Consider the following 26,846-nt stretch of genomic DNA (forward strand, 5'->3'; position numbering starts at 1 on the left):
TGACTCAGCAGTATCACTATGGAGTGATCGAATGTCTTTCAGTACTTTGCTTAGGTTTTACAGCCAGTTTCACTGCCCTTATTAACCTAAGCATGATCTGCTGCCAAAAGGCCAAAAAATGTACAAATTAAAGTTATGATTTGCTTGCATTCTTCTCATGCCCCCATATGGCTAAAAAAAAAATCGTGACACAGTTTTCTTTGAGTTCTCTTTGAAGAGTGAAGACCGAGCGGAAGTGATACCAAGCACTCTCTTTTTGCAGAATGGCATATTTCAGACTAAATTATTGAATTATGGTTACTGATCCATTCATGTGTTCATGAGGTTAATGGTAAAGCTGGCTAAACTACTTTCAATAGCCTTTTCTTCTGGCTAGCCTGTGAATGTCCCGTCTGAGATCAATATAGTGTTATCTTAGTCTATTGTATCACATCATGATTTATTTGTTGTTTACAATTTTTATTATTTAACAAAATCTGCAAAGTAACTAGCAAATAAAGTAGTCAGATAAATGTAGTCGAGCGGAAGTATAAAGTAATAAAAACTGGAAATACTCAAGTAAAGTAAAGTATCTTTCCTTTCCTGCACCTGGCACAGAGGGCTGGCAGACCAGGAAATAATGATGAGTGTGTCCCCTCAGACAAAAGCATTTCCATGTCAGACTCATGTCTGCATGCTAACAGAGCCGAAGCTGCTGGTTGTGGCAAGTCCTCAGCATCCCCAGGCGTCAATCCAGAGGGGTTAGAGAGGGGCTGTTTCAGTTCCCTGACACTGACAGAATGGGGTTGGTGTGGTGGGCCCCAGAAGGATCCTCGCTGTAGATGAACCGGACACAGGCTGTTGATACAGGAGACACAGACAGAGAGAGGAGGAGGAATGTGAAGCTGAATCTTCACCCGTGTCTTGAGAAAAAGATGAAGAAATCTCTAGCTGTGGAGCTGAAGCTGTGAGGAACCTCCATCAGATCAGCTGCTTGATAATGTTGGTCAGTCCCAATAAGGGACACAGGACTGATCAAACAGGATGGCTGCATTCCATTTAAGTGGGTCAATTCTAGCTCCTTGCCACTGTGCCTGTTGACTCACTGACTTACTAACTGAATAAGCCTGCATTAATGCTATCAGGGAAACCTCAGATGAGAAGATAATGAGTAGTTTTTAGAAGGGGTGAGATTCACTGCAGCTTCAGGAAACTACTGCAGCTTTTTCAACATTAGTTGACTGGTCAACACACTACTGCACATGAACAGAAGCAGCAGCTGTGTTTAGGACCTGAGCCAACAAACTATGAACCTATATTCATTTAAAACGTGACATGGTCACACAGAGTCAATCTGTAGTTTCTGCTCTGAAATTTTCGGTGGCAAAAATATTCACAGTGGGAAAAAAAGTTACAGTGCACAGTAGCAGCTTTGAATAAACTATCAGCCTATCTGTTGCAGTCAGGCTGTCTGTTATCACCTACTCCAAGAGTTTATGCGAGGTTCACCATGATAAATATGGAAGCCCATTTCCAACAAATAAAGAGGAGGATCAGATGAAAACTAAGCTCAATGAGTCATAATTATGAGAAAGGTAGAAATGATGAGATAAAAAATTCAAAATTCTTAAATAAAAGTAATAATTATGAAATACAAAAGTTATGATTATGAGATGAAATGTCAGTATTTTTATAAAATCCTGGCTACAGCCCTGCATGCAAGAAATGTTCCACCTTAACCCTCCTGTTACCCTCAAATTTCACTAACACCATTTATCCTTGGGGTCAATTTGACCGCAGCCATTATTAAACATCCAGAAAATTATCATAATCAAAGTTGTTTCTCATGTTTATATGTCAGGTACTCGATGTGTATTTGTTGACTACCTAAATAGCATTTTAAATTAAACACAGCACCCCAAACACCTTCTTATACATCCAGAATACCTATAACGTGACTTCGGAAATATAAGCAAAAAAACTAAATATCTTACCGATAAAAATTAAAATTGGATCAAGGGATATTTTTGTGTGTGTTTTAAAGTAAGTATATTATTTGTAAGTACTATTTTGTGTTATTTATAATATTTGGAATGAAAGCAATTTCCATTATCAAGGACAGTAGCATGTATTACCTACGGGGTCAATTTGACCTCAGGAAAAACACAATTTCAAACATTTCTAAATATTTGAACTGTAAAATAGAACCTCATCATCATCACCATCAGTTTTTTTTTGTTGTTTTTTTTGTTTTTTTTTACAAAAACATACGATTTGAACATTGTCAAAGATTGTCCTATGCTACTGTTAGTGCTATATATGACATATTTTCTTAGATGTCATTTTCATGAAGAGAGAGCACACAGCACTAAGAGAAATGGCCTAGAAGGCTGCTGTGCAAGCTTTTATATGTTTGCTTCTCCCTTGAACTATCACTGACCTTAATGTCATCCTAAACAACCAAAACAAATGTGTGTAAAATATTTATACTTGTTGTGTGTTTTATACAGTTAAAACAGCCTTGGGTCAAATTGACCCCAAGGAACCCCGATGCGACAAATATGTGTACAGGAAAAAACAATGAACAATGAAAAAATATAATCATGTCAATTTTAGGTTTTCCCAGTTGTCCATAAAATTAGGAAAAGTCATTAAATATGAAGCAAAAAAATTATGTCAACTATTTATTTAGAGATGTTAAACACTGAATGGAGTCAATTTGACCCCAAGGATAATAAGAGGGTTAAAAGATGCTGCTCTTAGTGAATTAATTTTTCCTGCAGTTTATAGCTCAATAACATTAAGTAGTGAGGATGAAGACAGCAAAACATCCCTTCATTTTTTGGAATAGCTAAAAAGGTAAAAGTTCAGATGTTGTTAAAAAAACGTAACCGTGTGCATGCAAACCTATGCGCTCAGGTGCACATGTGTCTTAGGTGCGCTCTGATACTCAAACAAATAGCACTACACCCCTGCTGGTGAGAGAGAGTTACACATATTCTACGATTATTGTTGTTCTGTTGATGGATTTCCTTTGTATGTTAACACACCCTCTTGGATAAGATGGAGATAATCTTAGTGAAAGAGTAAATGCTGATTATTACAAATCCTCTGGTCTAAACCTTTTTAGGTCCAAATATGATTTCAGGATTAAGGTATCAAATGTGAGGCTTATTGGGCCTTTCACTTTCAGGCTGCTCAAATGGGTTAGGGTTAGGGTTCCTGCTCTAATCAAAAGTTTTATAAATCTAAATAAATCAAATGACTGTATAAGATGAAACTGTTGTGACCCAACTTCTCAGTTCCCCTCAGTACTACAGGGAGTTTTGGTGTCTTTCAGCTCATTGTTTTGATTTTACAGCTTGGTTCAGTCACATAGCTCTTGTTAACCCATTAATTTACCATTGAGACCTGAATAAAGCGGTGGCCCCTCAGCCTAACTTCCAATTTTGCCCAGTGACCGATTGCGGTATTGCAGCAAAAAATTGCCCAGCAGCACAGAAAGGACCATTATAAAAGAGACGTCTGTAAAACTTTTGATAGGAAACCTCCAACTGCGAACAAGGGCGATTATGACTCTTTCTATAATCCATTGTTGATCCATGGAGGTTTTATGATTGTAAAACTTTCCTTGAGCCTTGGAAAGCGATTTAAAAATCTGTGACATCATCAGAAAGTAATGTCTGCGGGCTCTGTGAGAACTTGAGGGCAGGGCCAGCAAAAGAAACGCTACTGTGTATATTGAGTGGACAGCATAACCAGGAAGTAAGACTGGAAGCAAGAAAACTTATTTGGTGAGCATGCCAGGCAAGCAGTTCTCAATGGACTGAATAGATGCCGTCTTTGAATTCAGTCCTTTAAAGCCTTTAAAGTCTTTCAACTCAGCAGCCATCATTGCAACAGCCCCTATCTAAGTGAATTGGGAGACAGCCAGAACTTCACTGGTCAGTGGTCACAGGAACATAAAAACTGCATGTATCTGTCGAATTTGATTAAAAAAAAAGTTTTGGGGACCAAATTATAAGCCCCAAAATAAGGTTTAAAATGGTTTTACCCCACTACAAATGCTCAATGTTTCACGACTCCAACTTATTTTAGAAATTAATGTCTGATGTTTGAATAAGCCCACCTTTTTTGGTAATCCTGTTTTCAGGGGTGGACTGGCCATCTGGTACATTGTAATCCCGGTGGGCGGCCAAATTGTTGGGTCAGTCAGATGCTTTTGTTTACTTTGGCCCAACTTTCCTCTTCTCTGGCCTACTCTTCTACTGACTGTTATCATCAATTAACTGGGTTAAATGTTTCGAGTTGATCAACTTTTATAGGAAATGTTAAACTAGCAGCTATATATACCGCTATCGCTGGTTGTACTACTATTATACTGCTATTTTATATGTATTTATATTTTGCCATCGGCTATGGGAATGTCCCAAAACTATTTTGTTACAAATAAAAAATGATGTATAGCCTTAGGCTATCCACCATTTATTTAAATTTTTTTTAAAATTTTCTTCCTAAAAGTTACGAAGGAAGGCATGCTGGGAAATTTGTTAGACCAATAGCCCTGACTGCCCCCTGTTGCGTTAACAATCTAGAGACGTGTATCAACAACAGCGAGGTCAGATGAAAATGTCAAAAAGTAAAGGGGGTGCTGAAAAGCTTAGAGTGAAAAGGAAGCAGGCATTAGAGCCTCAGGCTTACAATACAAAAAAATCCACTGACCGTTTGGCCATCATGATCCTCAAGTGTCAAGCAGTATTGATTTGAGGAGCACACAGAGGTGGTAAGATTGATGTTTAATTAATGATAGGCTATGGCAGCTATGTGTTCGGTTAAAATTTGCTTGAGCTTACAAAACTACCCCACTGACGGACAAGTTGATGTTAGCTATTACTATTTCATGTATATTGATGTGTTTTACAAGTTTCCTTTTCAGTACCTAATGAAATGTGTCCTGGAATACAGGTAGACTTTCCAAACTTTCCATTCCAAAACCCTGAGCTGACGTTCAGAATTACCTGTCATTATAAAACTAGCAACCGGCAAGTACTATGGTGCTGAAGCTAGTGGACTGTGCTATGTCCTTTAGAGTCTGTAAGCCTATGTATTTAAGGCTATGTATAAATAAATCCAAATAATGCAATGATCTTATTGAAAAATTCTGCAGGATTGTCTAAGTGGCCCTAAAGTCACAATTCTTTTTCACATTCATTCATGTAAATATAACAACAAAAATATAATAATACTAATAATAATCATAATCATAATATTAATAATAATTAAAAAATGGGCTTCTACACTAAATGTTGTATGTTGTAGGTCTATATTGAGTACCTCTGTAGTCTGATCATGCTTGTTTAGTACATGATAGGAGAGCATCATTGTATTTATTTTAGGACACCTTTAGGATTAATGGGATCTTCAATATAAATAGGATTATTTATTTAAGGTCATTTTGTAGTGCTGGTCAGAGATGGAAAATGCCAGCGCCAAATTTCATTCCCAGTCCACCCCTCTTCCATGGCCATTAGAAGTCCGTCTGCAGACGCACCATATTAGTTCAAACTCCTGTGAATCTCAACTCTGCTGACTTCTTTTGTCTCTTCATTATGTCCACTCTGTGAAAGCGTCATTTCCTTTGAATCACTTGTGTGTTTACACAATTTGAAGCATACATGGGGAAGGCGGTCATACGGATATATTGAAAAATCTTAAGGATCAGCTTATAATAGGCCTATTTCTATAAAACAGCTTATTGAACAGACACTTCTATTCATGAGGTTTGGCTTTCCTTTTCTATCCTAATCCTGGCACCATAAACTCTAGTCCTCTTGTCTCAGGGAACCAATGGGATTCCTGGTCAAATGTTGGCCTCTACTCAAATGTCCCATCTTGCAAATGTTGTAAAATGTATTCACTTCAGAGACTGTAAGCATTCTGTAGACATGAAAAGGATTTCACTGTGAATATGACATGCTGTATACGTCAGTAGATGTGGAATTCTTTGATGGCTCTGAAGATGACTCAAGACGATGTGCATCAGCAGTTAAACCTGTTACAGAAACAATCTTGAGGATGACGATGTGCTGTTGCGTCGTGGTGATCTTGTTATTCTGTCTCATCTGAACAACTGCTGCCTCTTCCAACAAGCGAGCCTTTGAACTCAGCATCAACATCCTCCTAACTCAGCTTCTTTCATCATCCTCTGTCTGAGAGGATGTGGCTGATGTGTTTTGACAGATACTTGATATTTGAATGATATAAAAAGTTTCATGGAGCCACACTGTCTCATTACTGTGTGAGCGTTGGTGTATTGTCAGGGGAGGTTATCTGGAGGTGACTATGTGACTTAATTTCTAAAAGGCTCTCCTGGTCTGTGACTCACTTTTTAGATCTTGAGAAGAATCAGCTTGTTTTCTAATATGAGGAGAGCTTGCCTGAAGGAAAAATAAATCAGCCTGTCTCTCTGCACTTGACATCCCAGTTGATCTATTCTCTCCCATTTCTTTTTTCCATTAAGGCTTCACCCTCAAACAGCCCACTTGTCGTGATGTAGCTCAAAGCCACTTGCAGGTGGTAATGAGGTGGATTGCTTTTCCCATTCAGGTGAAGATGCTTGACACAGAGGTTTCTGTTCAAATAGATAAGACATTAGTGAAAAAGGGAAATGAGAATCAGGGGAGAGCCGCAAGATTCATGTCCCTGCACTGAATGAGTATATTAATATAAAGACAGGCAGGTGGCTGTAACTGACCACTCACAACTGTAACAAGTACTTCTGTTTGACTTCACATTAAGACAAGAAAAGAAGAGGTGATCCAACATTGTGCATCACAAACATGTAGAGGAAATTCTCCACTGGTGCTTAGCAGTACGACAATTTAGTTAAAGATTGTTTCTAGCTTTTAGAGTAATGATATAGAGTTTATCTTTTATGATAAAAAACAAAAATATTTCTAATAGAGAGTCTTGAGTTTTGAGCATGGACACAGGAAGTAGGGGTGTGGAGGGAAGGGTTGGGTGATAGGGTAGCTACTAGCTCTCCTTAAAATGAGGCATTATAAAAACCATCAGTTGATTCAAAATAAAATGCAGTGACGCAGACTGGCGGCAGAGAGAGAGAGAGAGCGACAGTGCAAGCAACAAAGAGGGAGTATAACAATGTGAACACGTGTGTCCACATGATATAAAAACTTCCTTTGATCATGAAGTCTAATGTTACTCTACAGTTCAGTGGTTTATCAGTCAGATCCAGTGTTTCCCCTAGGATGAAGTTGTAGCAGCAGAGGTGTCACATGCATGCAATTTTTTTCTTTTTTTTTGTAGGTTTGCAAGGTGCGCTGTCCAGGAGGTTTCTATGTGTCTGCTGGCAGCAGAGGGACTCTAAGTACTAAATTACATATGAGGTGTGATGAGCCAGTCTTTTAAACTCATCTGAAAATTTCAATCTGCATGGGCGAAAATTAAATATCACCTTTTCTCAAGAGCAACTTGAAGAGGACAGCAAATGTAGGGGCATAACTCAAACACTCCAACACCCAACAAGATAAGAAAAACTACATTAATACTGCAGGTACCTACTATACTACCCAGGTTCCTCGCAGACAATGAAGGCGATACTGTGACGTCCTCGACAGTGACTGACAGGTCCATGCAAGGGCAGTCTTGTCCTGGGATGAAGAGGAGTTCAGTTTTATTAAGGTTGGGCTTGAGGTAGTGCTAAGTTGTCCAAGCAGAGATCTTTGCCAGACATTCCGAGATGCGCGTTGCAACGTGGGTGGATGGGGGAAAGGAGAGGAACAGTTGGGTGTCGTCTGCATAACAGTGGTAAGAGAATCCATGTGATGTGATTGCAGAGCCTAGTGATCTAGTGTATAGTGAAAACAGAAGTGGTCCTAGTACTGAGCCTTGAGGGACACCAGTTTCCAGAAAGCAGGGTTTGGACAAGGAGCCATTCCATATGACCTGAAAGGTGCGATTTGTATTATGTGAACCCGGTAAGAGCAGAGTCAGCGATGCCAAGTTCAGCCAGAGTGGAGAGGAGGATTTGGTGGTTGACTGCATCAAACGTAGAAGATAGGTCGAGGAGAATGAGGATGGATGAGTGGGACGAGGCTCTGGCAGCACGGAGCGACTCAGTCACTGTGAGGAGGGCTGTCTTAGTGGAGTGAGCAGTCCTGAAGCCTGACTGATTGGGGTCAAGGAGGTCGTTTTGTGAAAGATAGGAGGAAAGTTGGTTGTAGACGGCGCCGTCTGTAGTGTCGGTTGTCAACTGAGTCCAGGGTGGGTTTCTTTAGGAGTGACTTTACTGTAGCTGTCTTGAAAGGAGTTGGAATAAGGCCTGAAGGGAGGGAGGAGTTGATCAGGGTGGTGAGGAATGGCAAGATGTCATGTGAGATGTCTTGTGCAGTTGTTGTGGCTGCTGTGACCTCTGGTATGTTGGTGATCATGTTAACTGTCTGCTGTTGTTTCAAATTGTTGTAAACTGTTGTTGATAACTAGATATAAGTAGATATAAGTTATCCACGTCATTAAAATTAATACAAAAAACATGAATGCCACTCACCATTTACTTTGCTGTCATAGACCGACCTCTCAGCATGTCCAACTGTGACTGACCTCCTGCATCCCCAGTTATTGCTGACTAACTGCGGCAGGGCAACTACTCTGAGTAGCTGATATTTTTCCAACCAAATGTCACACAAATTTAAAACATTCAAAAATAATTGTCAGCACGTTTACCTGAAGTACTGTTACTGTAAACACCTTAAAGCACTTATAAGTATATTGTTTATATGATTATGGCATCTTCCACATTATTCTTATGGTATGGGGTTTTTTTTGTAACAAGCATAAAGACCCTTTTATCTCTTAAGTGCATGGACAATGAGACATGAAAGGATATCTGTCACTCTGTCTTTATTTACAAAGAAGGAACATCAAAATGTTCTAATTCTATACACAGTAAAATGTCAATAGCATTACTTTCATGAATTAATACAATAATTTGCTTAATTTCACACATATTGCAGCCTTTCTCTGTGTGGTTGGGTCTCTGTTGGAGCAGAGGCTCCAACACTTTATATTGGATTGGCCAGAGCAAGTGTCGCAGACAGCATTAAAACAGCTCCTTGCCTTCATCAGAGCTTTGTGATGAAACATGCGATGACATGATTTCTCTACACTAAACAGGGTTGCTGCTGTGTCCAAATCTGTCAGACTGTGTGTGTTTCCATGAAAATAGATCAGTAATGACAGATATTATTCTGCTGTTTAACCACACAAATCTGATTTGATCACTTGTCAGTGACAATGTGGAGGCTCCATCTTAAAGATCAAGTTTGAATAAAGTGTATGCATGATGTTGTCTGTGTGTGTAAACAGTGCTGTCAGATGAAGTGTTAGACAGGCAGTCAGATAGTGTGGAAGCAGGCTGTGTTTTCCTCTGTCTTATATAAGTGGCAGCCTGCCTGTCTACCACCCAAATGCTGCTCCTCTAGATCCTATTAAACAAGCTGAGCGTGGCAGCCACCCTGCAGTCTGCACTGATTACCGCTGGCAAAGGATTGTTCAAATGCGACAGTAGGAAATAAATGACCTCCCCGCTCTGCAAACAGAGCACCTATTAACCAGCCCCCCAACCCCAATATATCTCTGACTGGTGGGGTGTCAGAAGTTAAAAAAAATACTCTAGCTCCCTCATACCTGAAATTGACTAAAATTGATGTATTAGGCAGTGAACTTTACAATTTTAGGTGGGGATATGCGATATTACGTTATGATATCATTAGAATTGTCCCGCCTCAGGCTTAGAGTTCTTTTAGCAATGTTTTAGCACCCACTAGTGATAGTTTTGTTTGAACAGGAAGTAACCTGTCTGTTCAGGAAGTAGTTCTCATGTAACCTGAAAGCAGCCTTTCCTCTTCAAGGAGACCAAGGAGCAGACACATATCCTATCCACTGCCATCCTTTCGTTTAAGCTTGTGAAAGCATCACCTGTAAGTTTCTGTGTCATGTAAGCCAATATTCTAATAGTGTTTGGTGATATTTGTGGGGAGGATGTTTTTGTGAACTTTTGTGGGAACTGTGTTGTATGAGTGGAAGTGCATTATTATATTTTAATATTAAATTTATAGTAGAAATTTAGACAGTTTTGGTTTATTTAAAATTAATGTAGTATGTAGCAGTAAACCATAGCTACTTTGTCATTGCACCAGATGTAAACACTATTGAGTTGCTTCTGTATTTTGTGATTTTCTACAGCTACAGTTTCACTCCTTGATTCATGAATGCATCAAAAATGGCATCTTATTAAAGGGCACAACTAAGATGATCCCTGACTCTTATGCGTATATTGGACAGTTTGGCTTGCTGTTGAATTATGTTGCCACATAATGAGAACAGCACAAGAATAAAACTAAAACATAAACTTATCCATGAACATGTGTGCCTGAGTCATGTCAGATAGATTTTCATCGGCAATGCTGGTTGTTTAATGGTGCGTTCACCACAAGTGGAGTAAATGTTTTCCTAGCATTACTTGTGTACTCCAGCTTAAAGGGGAACTACCGTTTTTTACAACCTGGACCTTATTTCTAGCATAAAATATGATCATTTACTCACCCAGATAACTTTGGTGTCATTTGGAGTCGTTCGGACGAAATTAGATCCAGTGTAGCGCCGGTATATCCATATAATGTGAGTGACGGGGCACCGAAAACACAGCCTCTATATAACGCATTATCTGCCACGAAACTAGTTCATTTCACCAATATTTTGTCATGATACGCTAGTGCTACTCCCCTCTGAGTCCGGGCTTGTCTGTTATCAACATCCGGGGTCAAACTAGCAGTAACAGCTACAGGTAAACAAGCCGGCTGTCGCGGGTGCGCGCGCAGCTCAGAGATGACATCTTCCAGGTCAGAGGTAGTAGGTCAACCTACAGACCCCAGATGTTAATAACAGACAAGCCCGGACTCAGAGGGGAATAGCACCAGCGTATCATAACAAAATATTGGTGAAATGAACTAGTTTCGCGGCAGATAATGCTCATAGGCTGCGCTTCGGTGCCCGGATCACTCCCATTATATGGATATACGTGGCGCTCCACTGGATCTAATTTCGTCCGAACGACGCCAAATGACACCAAAGTTATCTGGGTGAGTAAATCATCGTATTTTATGCTAGAAATAAGGTCCAGGTTGTAAAAAACGGTAGTTATCCTTTAACTGTGGGATCACTTGTGTTTATTCACATTACTCAGGCAAGTGTTAATTCACCCAAAACAGCAAGATTTTCCTGCATTAGCTGTAAGATAGCGAGCAATGGCACAAGGGTGTGTGTGTTTTTGAATTCAGTTCAGCCTCTGACTAAACTCAGCACTCAGCACAGACTCTGGTTCTCTCTCTTCTTTTTCCCCTCTCCTCTCTGTAACATTATGTTCATGAAGTAAAGTCCATTTCCTCTCCAGCTCCAGTCAGCAGTCAACATTACAGAACATAAACACCCGACAATGGAGGTCACCTCCGCGGATCACTGTTGCAGTCAGGTTGATAAACAGGAGTGAAGATAAATCCACTTTTTAATCCCAAAAGTTAAAAAGTAATCTCTGAGCTCTCCACCGGTCGGTAAACGGCTCTGGATCAGAACAGAATCTGATGTGACTGCAGGTGTTTATTCCTCCAGAAGGTCTGGATCTGAACCCAACTTTCTAATCCAGAACTGGCTGGCTCTGAGCAGCTGAGCAGTGGCTATGCCCCCCACACAGCACTCGACAAACATTTTTTGTTTGTTTTGATTTAGACCCAGAGCAGCAGAATTGACATAGTGTGCATTTAATAATCATTGCTGTTTAAAGCTTGCTTGAAATCTGATGAAAATGTCTCTTGAACAAACGGCCACAAATATTTTCTAAATTGATGAATTAAAGCCACAGTCTTTTTTAAAATGTATTTATATAGCAAAACACAACATATTATCACATCAAGAGTTTTTTAATGCTATTACATGCTAGCTTTAACAATTGTCTATTTACACACCTAGAAGATCGGAGGAAAGTGATCAGCAGTTGTTTTTATGGCCACTTCATGAATGTCCAGTATTCACCCTTTGTGCTCTTTCTGGATCACCAACAACCATGAGAAAAAATATTGAGCTTTCTTACTGAAAAGTGTTCCCTGCTGCGGCTGAAAAAGGTTGCTTAGAGCAACGTGCGCTATATAGCTAGGGGGGAACTGTAGAGTCAGATAATTATTCTCTGTGGGTTCATCACTGAGTGCCAACTTTCATATCACACACAAGTCATGTGATCATTGATATATATATATTGATCAGGGAAGCTTTTCGACTTGTTTAAGAGTGTCCTCAAATTTATTTTTGGCTCAATGTTGATGTTTTTAAACCAACTCAGATTCTGTTCAGTGATGACATTCTCCAAGTGTGAATGGTAATTGTTATGGGTTAAATCAGAGCAAATCAATTGTATATCTATAGCCCAAAATCATAATCACATTGCCTTAGTGGGCTTTACAATCTGTACAGTGAGCAAAATCCTCTGTCCTAATACCCTCAGTTCGACTGAGGAGAAACTTGCCATATTGAGAAAAAACGCTAGCATTGCTCTTGAATCATGTGCTGTTGAATCATCCAATACGATTATAACAGACCTTGTTCATGGCAGACATTTTGAAGCAGGAAAAACACAGTTGTATTTAATAAAATGAATAATGGCTGCAGTCCACTCAGGTAAGGTCCTAGTATTGTGCATGCTGGTCCACTGAAATAACTTTTTGAGAAACTGATTGGAACAGATTGTTAAAGCAACAATATGAAACTTTATGGAGAAACAGTTGATTGTTGAGTCTCATCCCAGGTCGTCAAACACTGAGGGTTGGCGATGAAACTGAACCACCAATCCAAAGTATTAGTATTTGATAACCTGGGGAGGAAACTCAGTCAAATGTGTTTCTCTAGGAAGTTACATATTGTTGCTGAAAATGTCTGCTGTGACGAGGGTCTATTCCTTGGGATGCTTGAGGAAGGTCCAGCTGCAGCTTGGGCGTCCCCGTCATGACACAAGAACGCTCATTGGGCGTTCCTGGTAGCATTTCATAGACCAATCGCGAAGAGTTTCACATGGCTTAGCTTGCTAACGTTAGTTCTATACAGTGTTACAGTAATGTAACTACTTTTTCGGGTAAAAAGCAGTGTAACGCATTACTACTGAAAATATGGTAACGAAACGTAGTTCCTTTTTCAGTTGGGCACAACGTTACTTTTCCCAGGGAAAGATTTGACAGCAACACTGCCGCAGCTGCGCGCTTGCGCAATATTCGCAGGCTCTCATTCCACACTGAGGCTGGTACTAGCAATAGCATGCAGAGAGCAGTCAGTCATCATGGCAAGCGCAGTGGAGCAACCACAACCAATGGTGACTTTTGAGGGATGGAGGTATTCCCATTATTTCGAACTGATTGAAAATAAGGGGAAGAATTTGAGTGTGAGGTATACACTGTGCCCTGGCCAGAAACGTTTGTCCACTGCCGTAAACTCAACAGCCAACTTCACCAAGCATTTGAAAGCAAAACATGCTAACATGAAGCTTGTAACTCAAGTCTCAAGCTACTTGTCCTAGCCTATTGATACAATTTGCACTATAGCTTTGCACCAATTTCGGTGTAGCTTGTTGAATGTAAGACTTATGTATTTGTGTGTTTTGTGTTCACTTACATGCCCATAAGATGCATCGAGGCTGGTATTATTGTTTGTATTCTTGTTTTTCTTGTCAAGTGCTCTGTGGCATTTTTCATAATAAAGAGCACAAAAGAAATACCTGTTATGTCCTCCATAGTAGAACTTTATGTAGGCCTATACACATTTAGAAAATGCGATGGGGTTCTGCCCAAAGTCGAGCACCATAAAAGTAACGTAAAAGTAATGGGTAACGTAAAAAGTTAATTTCCATAGAGGGTAACTAAGTAAAGTAAGGGATTACTTTTTTAGGAAGTAACAAGTACAGAGCAAAAACTACTTTTTTAAAATAACTTCCCCAACACTGGTTCTATGCTACCCGTACAGACCATAGACATATATACATAGACGCCTCACTGAGCGGGTTGGCTCGCTGCTGCGATACGTCGACGCCATATTGGAGGAGGCAGATCTGCACCGTGAACTAATACAACTCAATGGAGTGAACTTCATATAGCGCCCTTCTACAAAGTGCTATAATTTAATGCTTCTCATTTACACATTCACACACGTACGAATATATTCAGGAAACAGACAGGAACCAAAAACAACATCTGCAATGTTCTCTGATGATTATAAACGTTACCTACTCCTTATATGTTCAGTATACAGGTAGGCACCAAACCAACGGATGTGTTTTTCTAATGTTTTCACAAGTGTTTACAGCTGCCATGTAACGCTGTTACATGGCAGCTGTACTGTGATGATACATGACAGTTAAATGTTGAATCTGTTTCTATAATAACCACATCCTGACATGTAAATGAGACATCTGTGCGAATAAACAGCACCAGAGTTTACATGTTACTGATATTGATGAATCGTTTTTATATCCAGTGATTTTAACTACTAATAATGACTATCATTGGGACAAGAAAATGAACAAAGTCTGCAAATCATAATAAAACACTGCGACTGCCTGGCTGGCTTTTGCATTGAGCAGGTATAAACTGTACTCTTTAATTTAATTTTTAAAAAACTCCTATACTTATATCTATACAGCTGTATGTGCGGGGAACAAAGAACATATCACTGCTTGCAGTTTTAATTATTTATTTGTGTTTGTTTCTGCAGGGGTAGACAATAAGGGAAATTTGCCACTGGCCCTCCAGGCCGGGCCATTTATATTGTCGACCCCTGCTCTGTGTTTCTTTGTTATCAGCTCCTCTGTCTCGTCTTGTGCCATGTTTTATATATACACAAATATATACATATACATATATACACATATATATTAGGTGCCTTAACCTACCCAAACCACAACGTTTTCACCGTAAGGAGTGTCACAATATCAGAACGATTATTGTGGCTGAAAGAAATGTGCAATAATGACATTATTGCAATATCTATATATATATATATCTCTACATATATACATACATATATACAGGAGGGATGCAACGGTACAGTTTTCCCACGGTTCGGTATGCATCACGGTTTTTGGGCCATGGTAACTGTACGGTTTCTTAATATAAAACTACTCACACTAGCAAAGGCAATATTGCATGTAAAAATAATTAAAAGCAGATATAGTCAAACCACAAACCTTATTATAAAAATGTAACACTTATCTTAATTGCCTTCCATCCCGTGCAGAGTTAGTTACACGGAAGTAGCAGTAGTGGGAGTGAAAGACGGACTGCTGAGGTGTGTATTTTGATGTTGCGTGTGAAAAATATCCCCATAGATAAAGCACAAGAATAACTGTTTGCATAAACTGTGTCCAATTTTACGTGTTTGATGAATTTAGAGGGGAGATAGAGCGCACTGAGGTCAAGGTGTGTGACTTGGCGCACGAGCTGCACACAGGAGTGAGTGAGTTTAAGACTATTCACAAAATGTGTTTTAAGCTCATGCAAGATGTTTACTTGAAAATGTATTTTGTTCATTAGTGTAATTGACAGTATGTTTTCTGTGAACTAAAGAATATGCTGTACTGTGACTATGAGTTATGTGGCTGGGAAAATGTATTTATTTGTTTTTCTGTTTTTAATGTTATTTATTCAGAAATAGCCACTACTGTTGTCTAGTCAAGTCTAGAGTGTCTAGTCAAGTCTAGAGTCACTTTTAACCAGAGCAAATGTCTAGGACACAGAGATAACTGTTTGAAGTTCATAAGCTAACTGAGGTTTACCGGCAGTGTGACATACAGTGAGGAAAAATATTTTGTTTGTTTGATGCTGATTACCTCAAATCCTCAAAATTGCAGTGTTAATGCTGTTTCTTTTATAAATTGCAGTCGGGGAATAAAAGACCCACAATAATTATTCTACTGTGTCAGTCTCCTCATTTATGACCTGGCCACACTTGTTTACAACAAATGCAATCTCTGCTGTTGTATTTTGTTATTTTTCAATTCAAGTTCAGTAAACCACACTTAGTGCTTCCCTTTGAATATGAAAGTTTAAAATACATTTGTGATTTTAGTACCCTCTAAGGTTAAAATATGACTGATTTGGTGTAAATAACAACTATATTAATACAGAGGTCTACCAAGCCCAGGGGGCCAGAGGTCTAGAGGGGCCAGGAGCCCCAAAACATTTGTGGCATGTGAGCAAGGATGGATTACTGAATGAGCCTACCGGGCCCAAGAGGTCAAGGGGCCTTGAAGTAACTACCTCAATAAGTCAAAAAGCAAAATGCTTTGAATCTGAATGAATTTAGGTATTGCCCTTCTCCAGCTGGCCATCCCAAAAATGCACCAGAATACAGGAAATCACATCTACCAAATTCAGAATTTTCTGGGGGAGGACCCGCAGACCACCCTTCCCCCATTTGCACCCACTTTCGTACAAATAAGGTAGGGGGGGTCCTTATGCATCTGTGCCCAGGGGGACAGTAGTTCATAATCCATCACTGTATTAATACAATTTATAATGTAACATCATAGTGTGACATTTGTGTCAATAATTGTCAAGCACAAGTGACTCCGCGGTGGTGGGAGGGGGGCCCCAAATCAAATTCTGCTTAGGGCCCCCAAAAGCCTTGGGCCGGCACTGAGAGATTCTCTCAGATAGGTGTATGCCTTCGGACCATGTAAGTGGAGAGTGACAGGAAACTCTCTCTGGTCCTTGGTGTATTCATGGCTCTGTTTTGACAGGAGGTTTATTGGAAGATCTGAAATTCAATTAGAACAGGCTAATTAGTAAGTACCCTTGAAACAACTAGGAAGTCTTAACAAAGATTGGAAAGTATGATACACTTATGTTCAAATTTTCTCCAAATTTATATTTTCATTTTACCTGAGTATAAATCGAGCCGCTCTTTCAACTCTTCATTTATAATTTTCTTTGCCCTAAGATCCTCCAAAAGTCCACACACAGTGTTCTTTGCCCTCCTTTCTCTGTCCTTCGCATTCCTCTTCTCTCTTTCCAGACTCTCCACCCTAGCTAAGGCCTCACTGAGTCTTGCCCTCAGATCATCAGGTGATGAAGGCAGTGCATAGGAGTGGTCCTAGTAGGAAAACAAGGATGAAAATATCATTAATAAATGTCATGTTTATATTAAATCACTCAGTCACAGTCCATCTCTGCTAGTTCAATGTGCTTTCAGCTGTCCCACATTCTTAATCTCATCACTCCTCAGTTGTACTGCCAGCACTGTGTGTGTGTGTGTGTGTGTGTGTGTGTGTGTGTGTGTGTGTGTCTGTCTGTCAAGGACATGTTTCAATGTATGCACATGTGTGTACGTGAGTCCGTCTGAAAGAGTGAGAAGTGGTGGGGGTGACAAGAGGTTTGAATATAACCAGGATCATGATACTCACAGCTATTTGAGGTATAGCTAGTACTTATTACTCACAACATTGGGCACAGGCAGGGGTTTGGTCTCTTGGACGAGCTGTGAACAGTCCACTGAGAGGCTCTCTTCAGCCTTCTTCGAGGTCTGAGACGTCCTGGTAGCCACAGGCTAAATTAAGGGATAAAATATTGAAATTATCTCACAATGTAATACAAAATACATCATTGATTCCTTCACATTCATACAGGAATAAAACATTTTCATTTAGTGTGGCATTGACTTATCTAATCCTTACAGCCTAGTGATACACCTACCCTTTGTAGATGAGCTGGGAAGCAGAAGACAGAAGGAACAGCTCCATCTCTGATCCTGACGGTCTGACCTGTTCAGTCAAAGTCCTCTGGACTGAAATGCTCACTGCAGAGTATGGATGACGGGCTAGCAGAAAACCCTTCCCTTCTCAGAGCTGTTTCCCTCTGCTGTCTCAGCCCTTTATCTATGGGAAACCTACATAGTATGAGAAAAGTTAGCTAAGCAACATACAACAATCAGATTAGTTAGTTTGGGGCAATTTAGTTAAATACGATTGACTTTTTTGTTGTTTGGAGGCTGGTTTAACCGCGGGAATTCATAGTGTTATGCGCGGGACTTTGTAGTATTATCAACAAAGTAAGGCAAGGCAAGTTTATTTATATAGCACAATTCAGACACAAGGCAACTCAAAGTGCTTTACAGGCGCATAAAAATAACATTAAAAGCATTTAAAATACATTAAAACAAAACATTAAAACATATTTCAGTTTCAGCAGAAGAAATGCAGTTTTCCCAAACTGAAGGACACAGGATTGATTTACAGACATACACAGTAGCCTACCTGATTGAGCTTTGAAGTCCTCTGTGTAAGCTGTCACTCAAAGATTTGGTTGTCACAGCTAACGTGTACTGTTAAGGAGTTACATAAGTACAGTCAGACCAAAATGTCCTTCACTTCACATTTTAACAGAGAGGGGGATGACAACACGTACTCACTCCCAACTTGTCAAATACAGCAGCTTGGTCAGTGGCCGTAAGCTTCAAACTATGTTGCTCTACCTCCAGCTCTAGTCACTTTTGCATGTGAAGGGCTCCACAGTCAAGTTAGCAATAATACGTTATATTCAATGTCCAGTTAGACTTCCAAAATAAAGCTTGCTGACAGACATATTGTGGGGCTATACAGATTTGTGGCATGGCTATAGCACATTGTTCCTGTTATGACTGTTGGAAGGTGATTGGATGAACCATCTGTCTGTAACTGTGTATCACAGGCTAATTTCAATCAATCAGATTAGCAGCAGGAGAGCTCAATCAACCACTTACTGAAGCCGGTCAGGAAAAGAGTGAAAACATCTTTTCCATCAAGAAAAGCCTTCAGTGCAGTTCTTTTAAAGAGGAAATGTTGTCCATTTGTGATAAAACTGCTGCTGTGTCCACCATTGTTTACAAGCTAGCAGTCGCTTTGCACCGCCTTTGCATATCGTAAAGCTTGAAGCCTGGCAAGATGGATTTGTGAGATTACATACCTGAGGTCTCGCAAATCCAGCTACCTCGCAAGATAAGAAATCGGGCACTAGTATTTTAAAATACAACAATGATTAATTGGCCAAATCAGAGGTCAAGCCACAACCAGACTAACTGTTGTTTTTACAACACCAGCATGCAGTGATGTAGAAGACATCTATTCTTCAGCAATTAAACTTTTGAAGATATTTGCATATTTAAAAACGTTTCTACTGTTCTGGTGCTGTGAAGCAATTTGATAGGTGCATTGTGACTGTGATGGCTGCAGAGTGTGACCACCTACCACGCTCTGATGCTAAAAAGTGACATTGTGGTGCTTTCAGAGTGAAATGCCAGGTAGGTCAGTGAGCACAGGGAGCCAGGACTTCTCCGTAGGAGAATGTCAATCACAGCAGGGGAGGGCTCTGATTGGATGCCCAACTTCCCTCTTATCATGTCCTGAAGGTCTCAAGCATGAGGCCACATTACAAGCAAAAACCTTTATCACCTAAATGTCTCACTGGAGCAAGACTCTGCTCTCGGAGGGACAGTGCAAACAAAACCCTTCATAATTATGACAGACAGCAGTCCTAGTTGCATGCATGTCAAATTATTTCAGTATTTCTGCAGAGAAGCAGCATGTTCTCTCTAGTGGTTCATGACTTATTGTTTTCATGGACATGGGAGTTGTCACCTTATTGGAATGGAGCACCTGCTAACAAGCAACCCCTAATACACCCCTCTATACACATGTTCACCCAAAGAGAAGAAATGCTAGGCAACTTAGAGGGGAAACATTGATACATTTCTAGAAAAAAATAAGTTTGGGCCTCATCATTCTTTGGATCAATTCATTCCATTTCAGTTCATTTTCGTAGTATGGTGCTGTTGATTTCAGTGGCTTTAATACCAGTTGCTTGTAATGTATCACTAAATATAATCAGCTTTATTATCAATGTACTGCTATTCTTTCAAATTTCACTATACCAACTCAACCATCAGCTTGAAAAATGCAATGAATGAAAAATGTGCCTACATTTGTAAATAAAAGAAACAGTCAAAATCGATGACGTGATTAAGCATTACAAAAGAAAACAGACTTGGCAGCAGATCCCTCAGGAAATGTCTCTAGTTCCCTGCAGATGCTTTGTGTTTACCAGCCATAGTCTGAGACACACAGGCACACACTCTCACATCTTTAAGGCTATTTATAACAGTAGTATGGCACCAATAAACAGCTACATGACGCTAGCATGCAGGTAAAGCATGAGTAAAACAAATTGTTTACACAGAAATGTAGATAAATTAATATTTATCTAACTGGCTTTAACAGTAATCACCAGACGACGTAACACACAGGCAGAAAAATATACTCATAATGGCCGCGTTTCCCAGATTCGATCGTTCTTAAGGACTTAAGAAGGCTCTTAAGAAGGGTTCGGCTAAGAAGGAGCGCTAAGATACGGGTGTTTCCAGACGCGTTCTTAACTGCCTTCTTAGGAGAACCTTAAGATCAAGCCAAAGAAGCTGCTTAAGAAGCTCTTAGTGGGAGCTGTCCACCGCGGTGCTGCTGAAACTGAATCAATTGATGCCAGGCAAATCGATCACCCACCTCTTTATCAGCGCATAAGTCACACACAGCACCCCGTGGTCCCCCCACACAGGTGCAATTAGGCCACGCATGTATCGTGTGTGTGTGGGGGTTTGGGTATGCATTTATGTAAACCGTCTGGCTTCGCGCACGGCGACGCTGTTGGTTCGCAGCGAGAATGTGCTGTATTGCAGCCATGGTTTCTCACAAGCGCGGACTTTGGCAACGCATTTATATAGAGTAGCAGGTGAAGCCTCTCTGGATGAGGTTCAGCTGACTTCAATTACATCTTTTTCCTTGATATCTGTGAAATGCCACAGGGTTGTTGTTTTTTTATGTGTAGTACTATAAACTCATATATGCAGATGTGTGTGGAAAACTTAAACGTGTAATTTAATAAAGTTTTTTTTTCTTCTATTAACCTATGTTTCTTGCGCCAGTGGTCCGCAGCTATGAGCGCATTTTAACATTGAGCATTGTTTTATTATTTCGAAAAGTGGAGGATGTAAATTTCCCTGACGCGGCTTGATCACTGAGCATTTGGTCGCTAAGAAGGCTGTTAAGAGTGGGTCAGCTCGATCTTACATTTCCTTCTTAGTGAAAGATCTTCTTAAGCTAAGAGCGACTCTGGGAAACACATCCTTCTTTCACAGCGTTCTTAAGAGCGCTCCTAAGAAGATCTTAGCACTGAAGAGCTTCTTAACGAATCTGGGAAACGCGGCCAATGTCTTTATAGTACAAACACAATTCTTGGGGCTCTGTCTGGAAGTCATTCACATGGCAGATTTCCAATTGAAGTTCTGCATTTTGATACATAAGGAGAAAGCTCAGTTGTGATTAAAGATGATATGCAAATATTTAATTCAACAACATAATCTTTATAAATAAGCTCAACAACCTTTGAAGCATGTATATAAAAGTGTCACTTTGAGATTTCTGCCACCCGTTTGTAGGCTACTGGAGGATAATGGAATTTTATTTTAGCTATTAAAATGCCCCAGTTACTTTGGTAAATCCATTACTGACATGACTGCAAACAGTTTTCATTCAGTATGACAGTCTTGACACTGCTAACTGCTGCTCCACTAGTTCTGTAATGCAATGTAATTTCTCATGAAGGTTTTCTTTTCTTTTATTTCTGAATAGGTCAACACATCCTCATACCTAAACAACTGAATAGATCGATTGCCAGTCACTCCCCTATGACATATGTTGCCAAAACAACATGGCTGTTGCAGCTTTCCAGCAACAGATGTACTGGACCTTTGTCCTGCACTGCAAGTTTGGTTAGTTTTAGGCACTAAAACTGCTTGGTTAAGTTTAGGAAAACATTGCTTTGGGTTAAAATAACTGCATTACTTATGTTACTTCAGTTATGAATGTATCTATGTTGCGTAGGTAACTGCAGTGAAATTGTGTACGTGAAGTAACTTAACTTAGTCTACTATGGCAACGGCGGCCCATGAAGATGCAGCTGCTGGTAGCTCCTCCAAATTATGCTAAATTTTCATTTTCTTGACCATCATTTTTTCTGCTTTATGGCTGAAACACGTACTGCCCATGGCAGAAATACTGTTATCATCATTTAGGGCTGCCCCCGACCAAGGATTTTCTTGGTCGACCAGTGGTCGTCATTTAGAGCGATTAGTCGACTAATCGACCCATATAAATAAATATATCTCCGCAGTAAAGTGGATGCGCCTGTAGAGAGATTTACACATCAAGTAAAACACAGTGAGCTGGATAATTTAGCTTCCCCAGTACACACGAATAGTCTAATATTAGCCCATATAACAATAATAAAATGTATTTATTTCTGCTTTCAAACGTTCGGGCCACCATGGGCAGGTAGCTAGGCTACTTACATGTTTAAGGTGTAACTGTTGCCAAAATGCAACCTCGGCTTATTTTGTGAATGAACACGAGTCAAACCTTGGTTTAAAAGCATAATTACGAGGAAAAAGCCACTTTTAAGATTCACCGTAGTTTCGTTTCCAGGTCAAACTCATTTACAATGGAGGTGCACAGGGCAACTTTTCTGTAGCATCAAAATCGCTATTTTTAAAACACTAAGAAGACTCGACACAACATGAAACTTTGCTTGTAGCATCACCAGGGTCTCTACACATGAACACGAGCATTGAGAACATCGTTTGTGTACACAAAGTTTGCTAAAAAGGTTTTTCAACAACTCATGTTAGCAGTAGCCTAGCAGTAGCAGTCCTGCCAGTCCTGCGTCGATCCCCGAGTGCGGCGTAACATGGAGCTTTCTCCTTCATGTTACGCCGCACTCAGGGGGGTCATCCTTCTTCTTTCAAAATGATCCCATATTTTAGACGTCATGGTTGGCTATTAATTGTTAACTGTCTAACCGCGATGTCGAAGGGACCTGCCGTGTTAAAAAAAAAACACTGACAGTGAGTGAGTGTCACGACTTCCTGTGTCTAGCCCTTCAAATTAAAAGCCCTCCAGCCTTTTCTACACAGACCAGCCGCCAGTCACATAGATTTTGACTTAATTTTGACAAGACACAGCTCCAAATGTTTTTGGCTTTTTTTCTGCGACCAATCGACCAATGAATTTTGGTCTGCTAATGATTTTTTGGTCGACCAGTGCTTGGTCTACTATTTGGGGGCAGCCCTATCATCATTGCTGAACAAAGTGGGTGTTTTGGATGAAGAGCAGTGGACTTTTCGACCATCCAACCTGACCATCTGAAGGTTGACAGTCGGAATAAGACCCATGCTAATACAGCTTGATTTAAGGCAGCTCCTGGCTAATTTCTGGTCACAGGAAAAGGAAATGGACAAAATGGGACGCAAAACAACATAAAATCAGAGACTGTTGTGGCCACAGAGAACTGTCTCCACCACAACATCTCAGCTTCACTGCATGTAATTGTAACCTGTTTCTCACTTGTTGTTATGCATCTGTTGAGTTACACAGCACACTGATCCGATGCCAAAAGGTGGAGGTAAAACACTCCAGCCCACTGATTGGTCAGTCAGAACAGCCAGCGTTGTCTCGTCCTCTGTGCTCTGAAGAAGGATTTCACAGCAGTTTGTGTCTTGCTGCCTGCAGCCTTTTCTCAAGTGAAGATAGTTTCCTTGTTGTGATAAACAACTACACGTGTGTGCTGTGTGGAGATTGTGTGGTGGAGTGGTGGAGCAAAAGTGAGTGAGCAGCAGAAAAGAGACGTTGAATACCAGGAGTGCAGAGCGGAGGTTATCAGTTTGTAGATGTTGTCAGTGGGACAGTAATGTAGAGTTCAGGTTACAGTGTCAGTTAATAAAAGCAGCAGCTTATTTAGAGTTAAGAACAGTCTCCCCTGTTTCCAACTGCTGGAAAAGTGAAAGTCACCCCGAAGCCATTCACTATCAACTCCACCTACTGTACATTAAAGGGTACTGTCTGCAGTGGAAACACAGGGCAGATCTGGCGTTTTACCAGGGGCTAAGCAGGGTTCAAAGGGTACTATACTGAAAGTATTTTGGTGGAAACTCAGCTGAAGTCTATTATCATAGTGCACCACTCGACTAGCTAGTCTGTCAAGCTAGTGACTGTCATGGGAGCTCCCTAAAAACTTAGTATTTTGCCTGGGGGGCCCTTTGTCACTACCACTGTGTTTTTTGCCTGATGTGGGCACTCGTCAATTTTTAAATAGCGAGCAAAATCTGAGCCTAAAGGTTAATTACCTTGTCTTTGCCTTTAGTTGGACCCAAAAGAGACCAAGACAGGGAGATGGTTAAAGGAATTTATTATAAAGTCAGAGATGGCCAGTAGTGGAAGACGCTTTGGCTCGGGCTCAGGAAGGTGGCACAGCAGATGGCTCGGCTAGAGTAGTGAGGCTTGGGCTCAGGCAGGTGGTAATACTGGTGGTTGAGTTGGCTGAAGTATAGGTGGAGGCTCTGGAGGGTAAAAAAAATATCATAATAATGATTAAAAAAAAACTGTAAGAAAAATAAAACATGGCAAAATGTACAGCTTTCAAGTTTGAAGTCAGCTCAGAGACAGCCAGTATCGATCTGTTCTTCACCTCGGACCGTTATCAGCCCTCATTGTTGATACAGTTTGTAGTGAAATCTAATCAAAAGCTTGTGAAGCTACCAGAGCAGTCCAGTGGTACAAATCACACCCACAATTCAATGTTTCTCATAAAAAATAAAGTAAATCCACTGAGTCTTGACATCCTCAGATCAGAGTAGATGAAGACATTTGTTGTCAGATGCGCTGCAGGTGTGTGAAAGTGGAAAGCTCCAGCCAGCAGGAAAGTCAGGCCCAGCCTCCGCAGAGCACCTCTGACAACAGAAAAGCACAAAAACACCCACACAGCCACACCAAAAGTCCCAATCATGACAGTTTTATTCACTTGGAAAATTATCTTTTAAGTTGACAAACGGAGCAGTCCAGTGGTAAAAATCACACCCACAATCAGAGTAGATGAAGACATTTGTTTTGAAGGCGACAACAGAGCAGCTCCCATGCTTAGTGTTGTACTGGCCCTCGTCTTATTAAAAATATCCTGTGGTTTCATGCTTAGGACACCGTGGTCCCTCGTTAAAATGTGCTGGCCTCCCCAGAGCTGGTTCTCAAGCCATGGGTGGAGATACTTAGATTGGGGGTGGCATTATTCTAATGAGCCTTGTCTTGAAGGAGTCCAAAATATGAATTGCTTGTTGAATCCCATGTTTTCTCATGTAGGCAGTCCACAAAAAAACAACAGTTTTATTTCACAGTTTGTGGGTTGGTAGGCACTCCAAACACTCTATTTGCACAAGCACTGAAAAAGTGAGTTTTTATAATATGTCCCATTTAAGTGAATTAATGGATCAGTCTCCTGACTGCCTGCTACATAAGTATCATTTTTGAATGACTGAAACTGTGTATTAAATATGTCTGTATCCAGATTAACTGAGCTCTCAGCCGATCGCAGAAAGGAAAAATGTCCCTTTCAGTCTCTAACAATCTCCTTTCCTTTTGTTGCAGAAACCTGTTAGACATGGACACCTTCTCTAAGTCAGATCCAGGTAACTGCTGCCTTTCTCTCATTCACTCTTTTAATCAAGTTGAACTTTCATGTTTATAATTGCAGCTCTGAAGTGATTTCACATCCCCAGTGCTATCTACACTGCACAACACAGTGCTCAAACTGAATGTGCTCAGTTTCATGCAGCGATTATTAAATCACCACTTCATGCTCCTTATCAGTGCACAGCAAGAATCAGTGAGTAACACGGTGAGTGTCTCCCAGAGCATTAACACACACAATACATCAGCCAGCTGAATGAAAGCTGCGTCCCACAGGTCAACTGACACACTCTGAATCAACTTTCCAATTATCACTGTAGGATTATTGACACTTAATGATTGCTGGACACACACACAAACACACACATGCATGTACCCATGCATGCCCACATGCACAAATACATACAGTAGAATACATTTTTCAAACCCTGGTTGCTCCTGACTAATCTCAAAATCGGGCTGAATTTCCACCAGATAGTTTGTCGTTTGAGGGGGGTCAATGCCTCATTTATGGTACTGTCACACATATACAAATACAGGCGTATGACCATCACCTGCCGGGCTGAGCAGGATGTGAGTCACTCAGAACTGGTTTATAGTCTGTTTCAGGCGTGTCAAGCACACACACATCTTTGCTACCTGTTTTGGCTGCGACTTCGCCAGTCAAAATTCTCCAATGTTGAACTCCACGTGGCCGTACTGTAATTGTGTTAACAATCACTAACCTGGGTGTTTTGTCTGCATTTTTGATTGGCTATCTTCAAGTTTGAGAAGTTCTGTGGTTCCTTCATACACTGTAGTGAGCTTGCTCTATTACAACTGGAGCAGTAGTTTACATATTTTGGCTATCTGTAGTCTTCACACAAACTTTACTGTGGTAGAACTAAAATGAGGCTCAATCCCATTTCCAAGTTTCACTCGTACCACTTTGTTTTCAGTGCCCCCTTTCCCCTCAGAACACAGTTACAAGGGATAGTTGTTGAAATGGGACAACCATTCAAGACCTTCATATTATACATCATCAGTTGCCATCGATGGTGTTTATGTAAACAGACGTGACTGGAAATTTCCAATATCTTGTCTTCAGCTGTGATGATTTCTCTTGAGTTACTGTGGCAACCCTGGTATTATCACAATGCCATTTGTCATCGATCAGATGGAGACAGATAAAAGCATGGCCGCTAGCAATTTGTTCAAAACTAAGTTAAACAACAATATACGC

General features: G+C 40.4%; 1 protein-coding gene and 1 pseudogene across 3 annotated transcripts in view; one reads left to right on the forward strand and one right to left on the reverse strand.

The window, feature by feature from the left end:
- Positions 1-26,846, forward strand: part of LOC311255056 (copine-9-like) — a 345,151-nt gene that overhangs the window by 4,278 nt on the left and 314,027 nt on the right. For both annotated transcript variants that reach the window (XM_084349210.1, XM_084349211.1), the window contains exon 2: positions 25,583-25,623. In XM_084349210.1, the coding sequence (XP_084205336.1) occupies positions 25,583-25,623 (41 nt within the window). The remainder of the gene's footprint in view (positions 1-25,582; positions 25,624-26,846) is intronic.
- Positions 758-19,461, reverse strand: LOC311254811 (THAP domain-containing protein 6-like; annotated as a pseudogene). Its single transcript has 6 exons — positions 19,310-19,461; positions 17,781-17,973; positions 17,527-17,634; positions 16,971-17,181; positions 16,726-16,845; positions 758-837 (listed from the first exon to the last, which is right to left on the reverse strand). The product of its transcript is annotated as a THAP domain-containing protein 6-like (transcript).

The sequence above is a fragment of the Pagrus pagrus genome (genome assembly GCF_965226575.1).
Source record: "Pagrus pagrus genome assembly, chromosome: 3".
NCBI lineage: Eukaryota > Metazoa > Chordata > Actinopteri > Spariformes > Sparidae > Pagrus > Pagrus pagrus.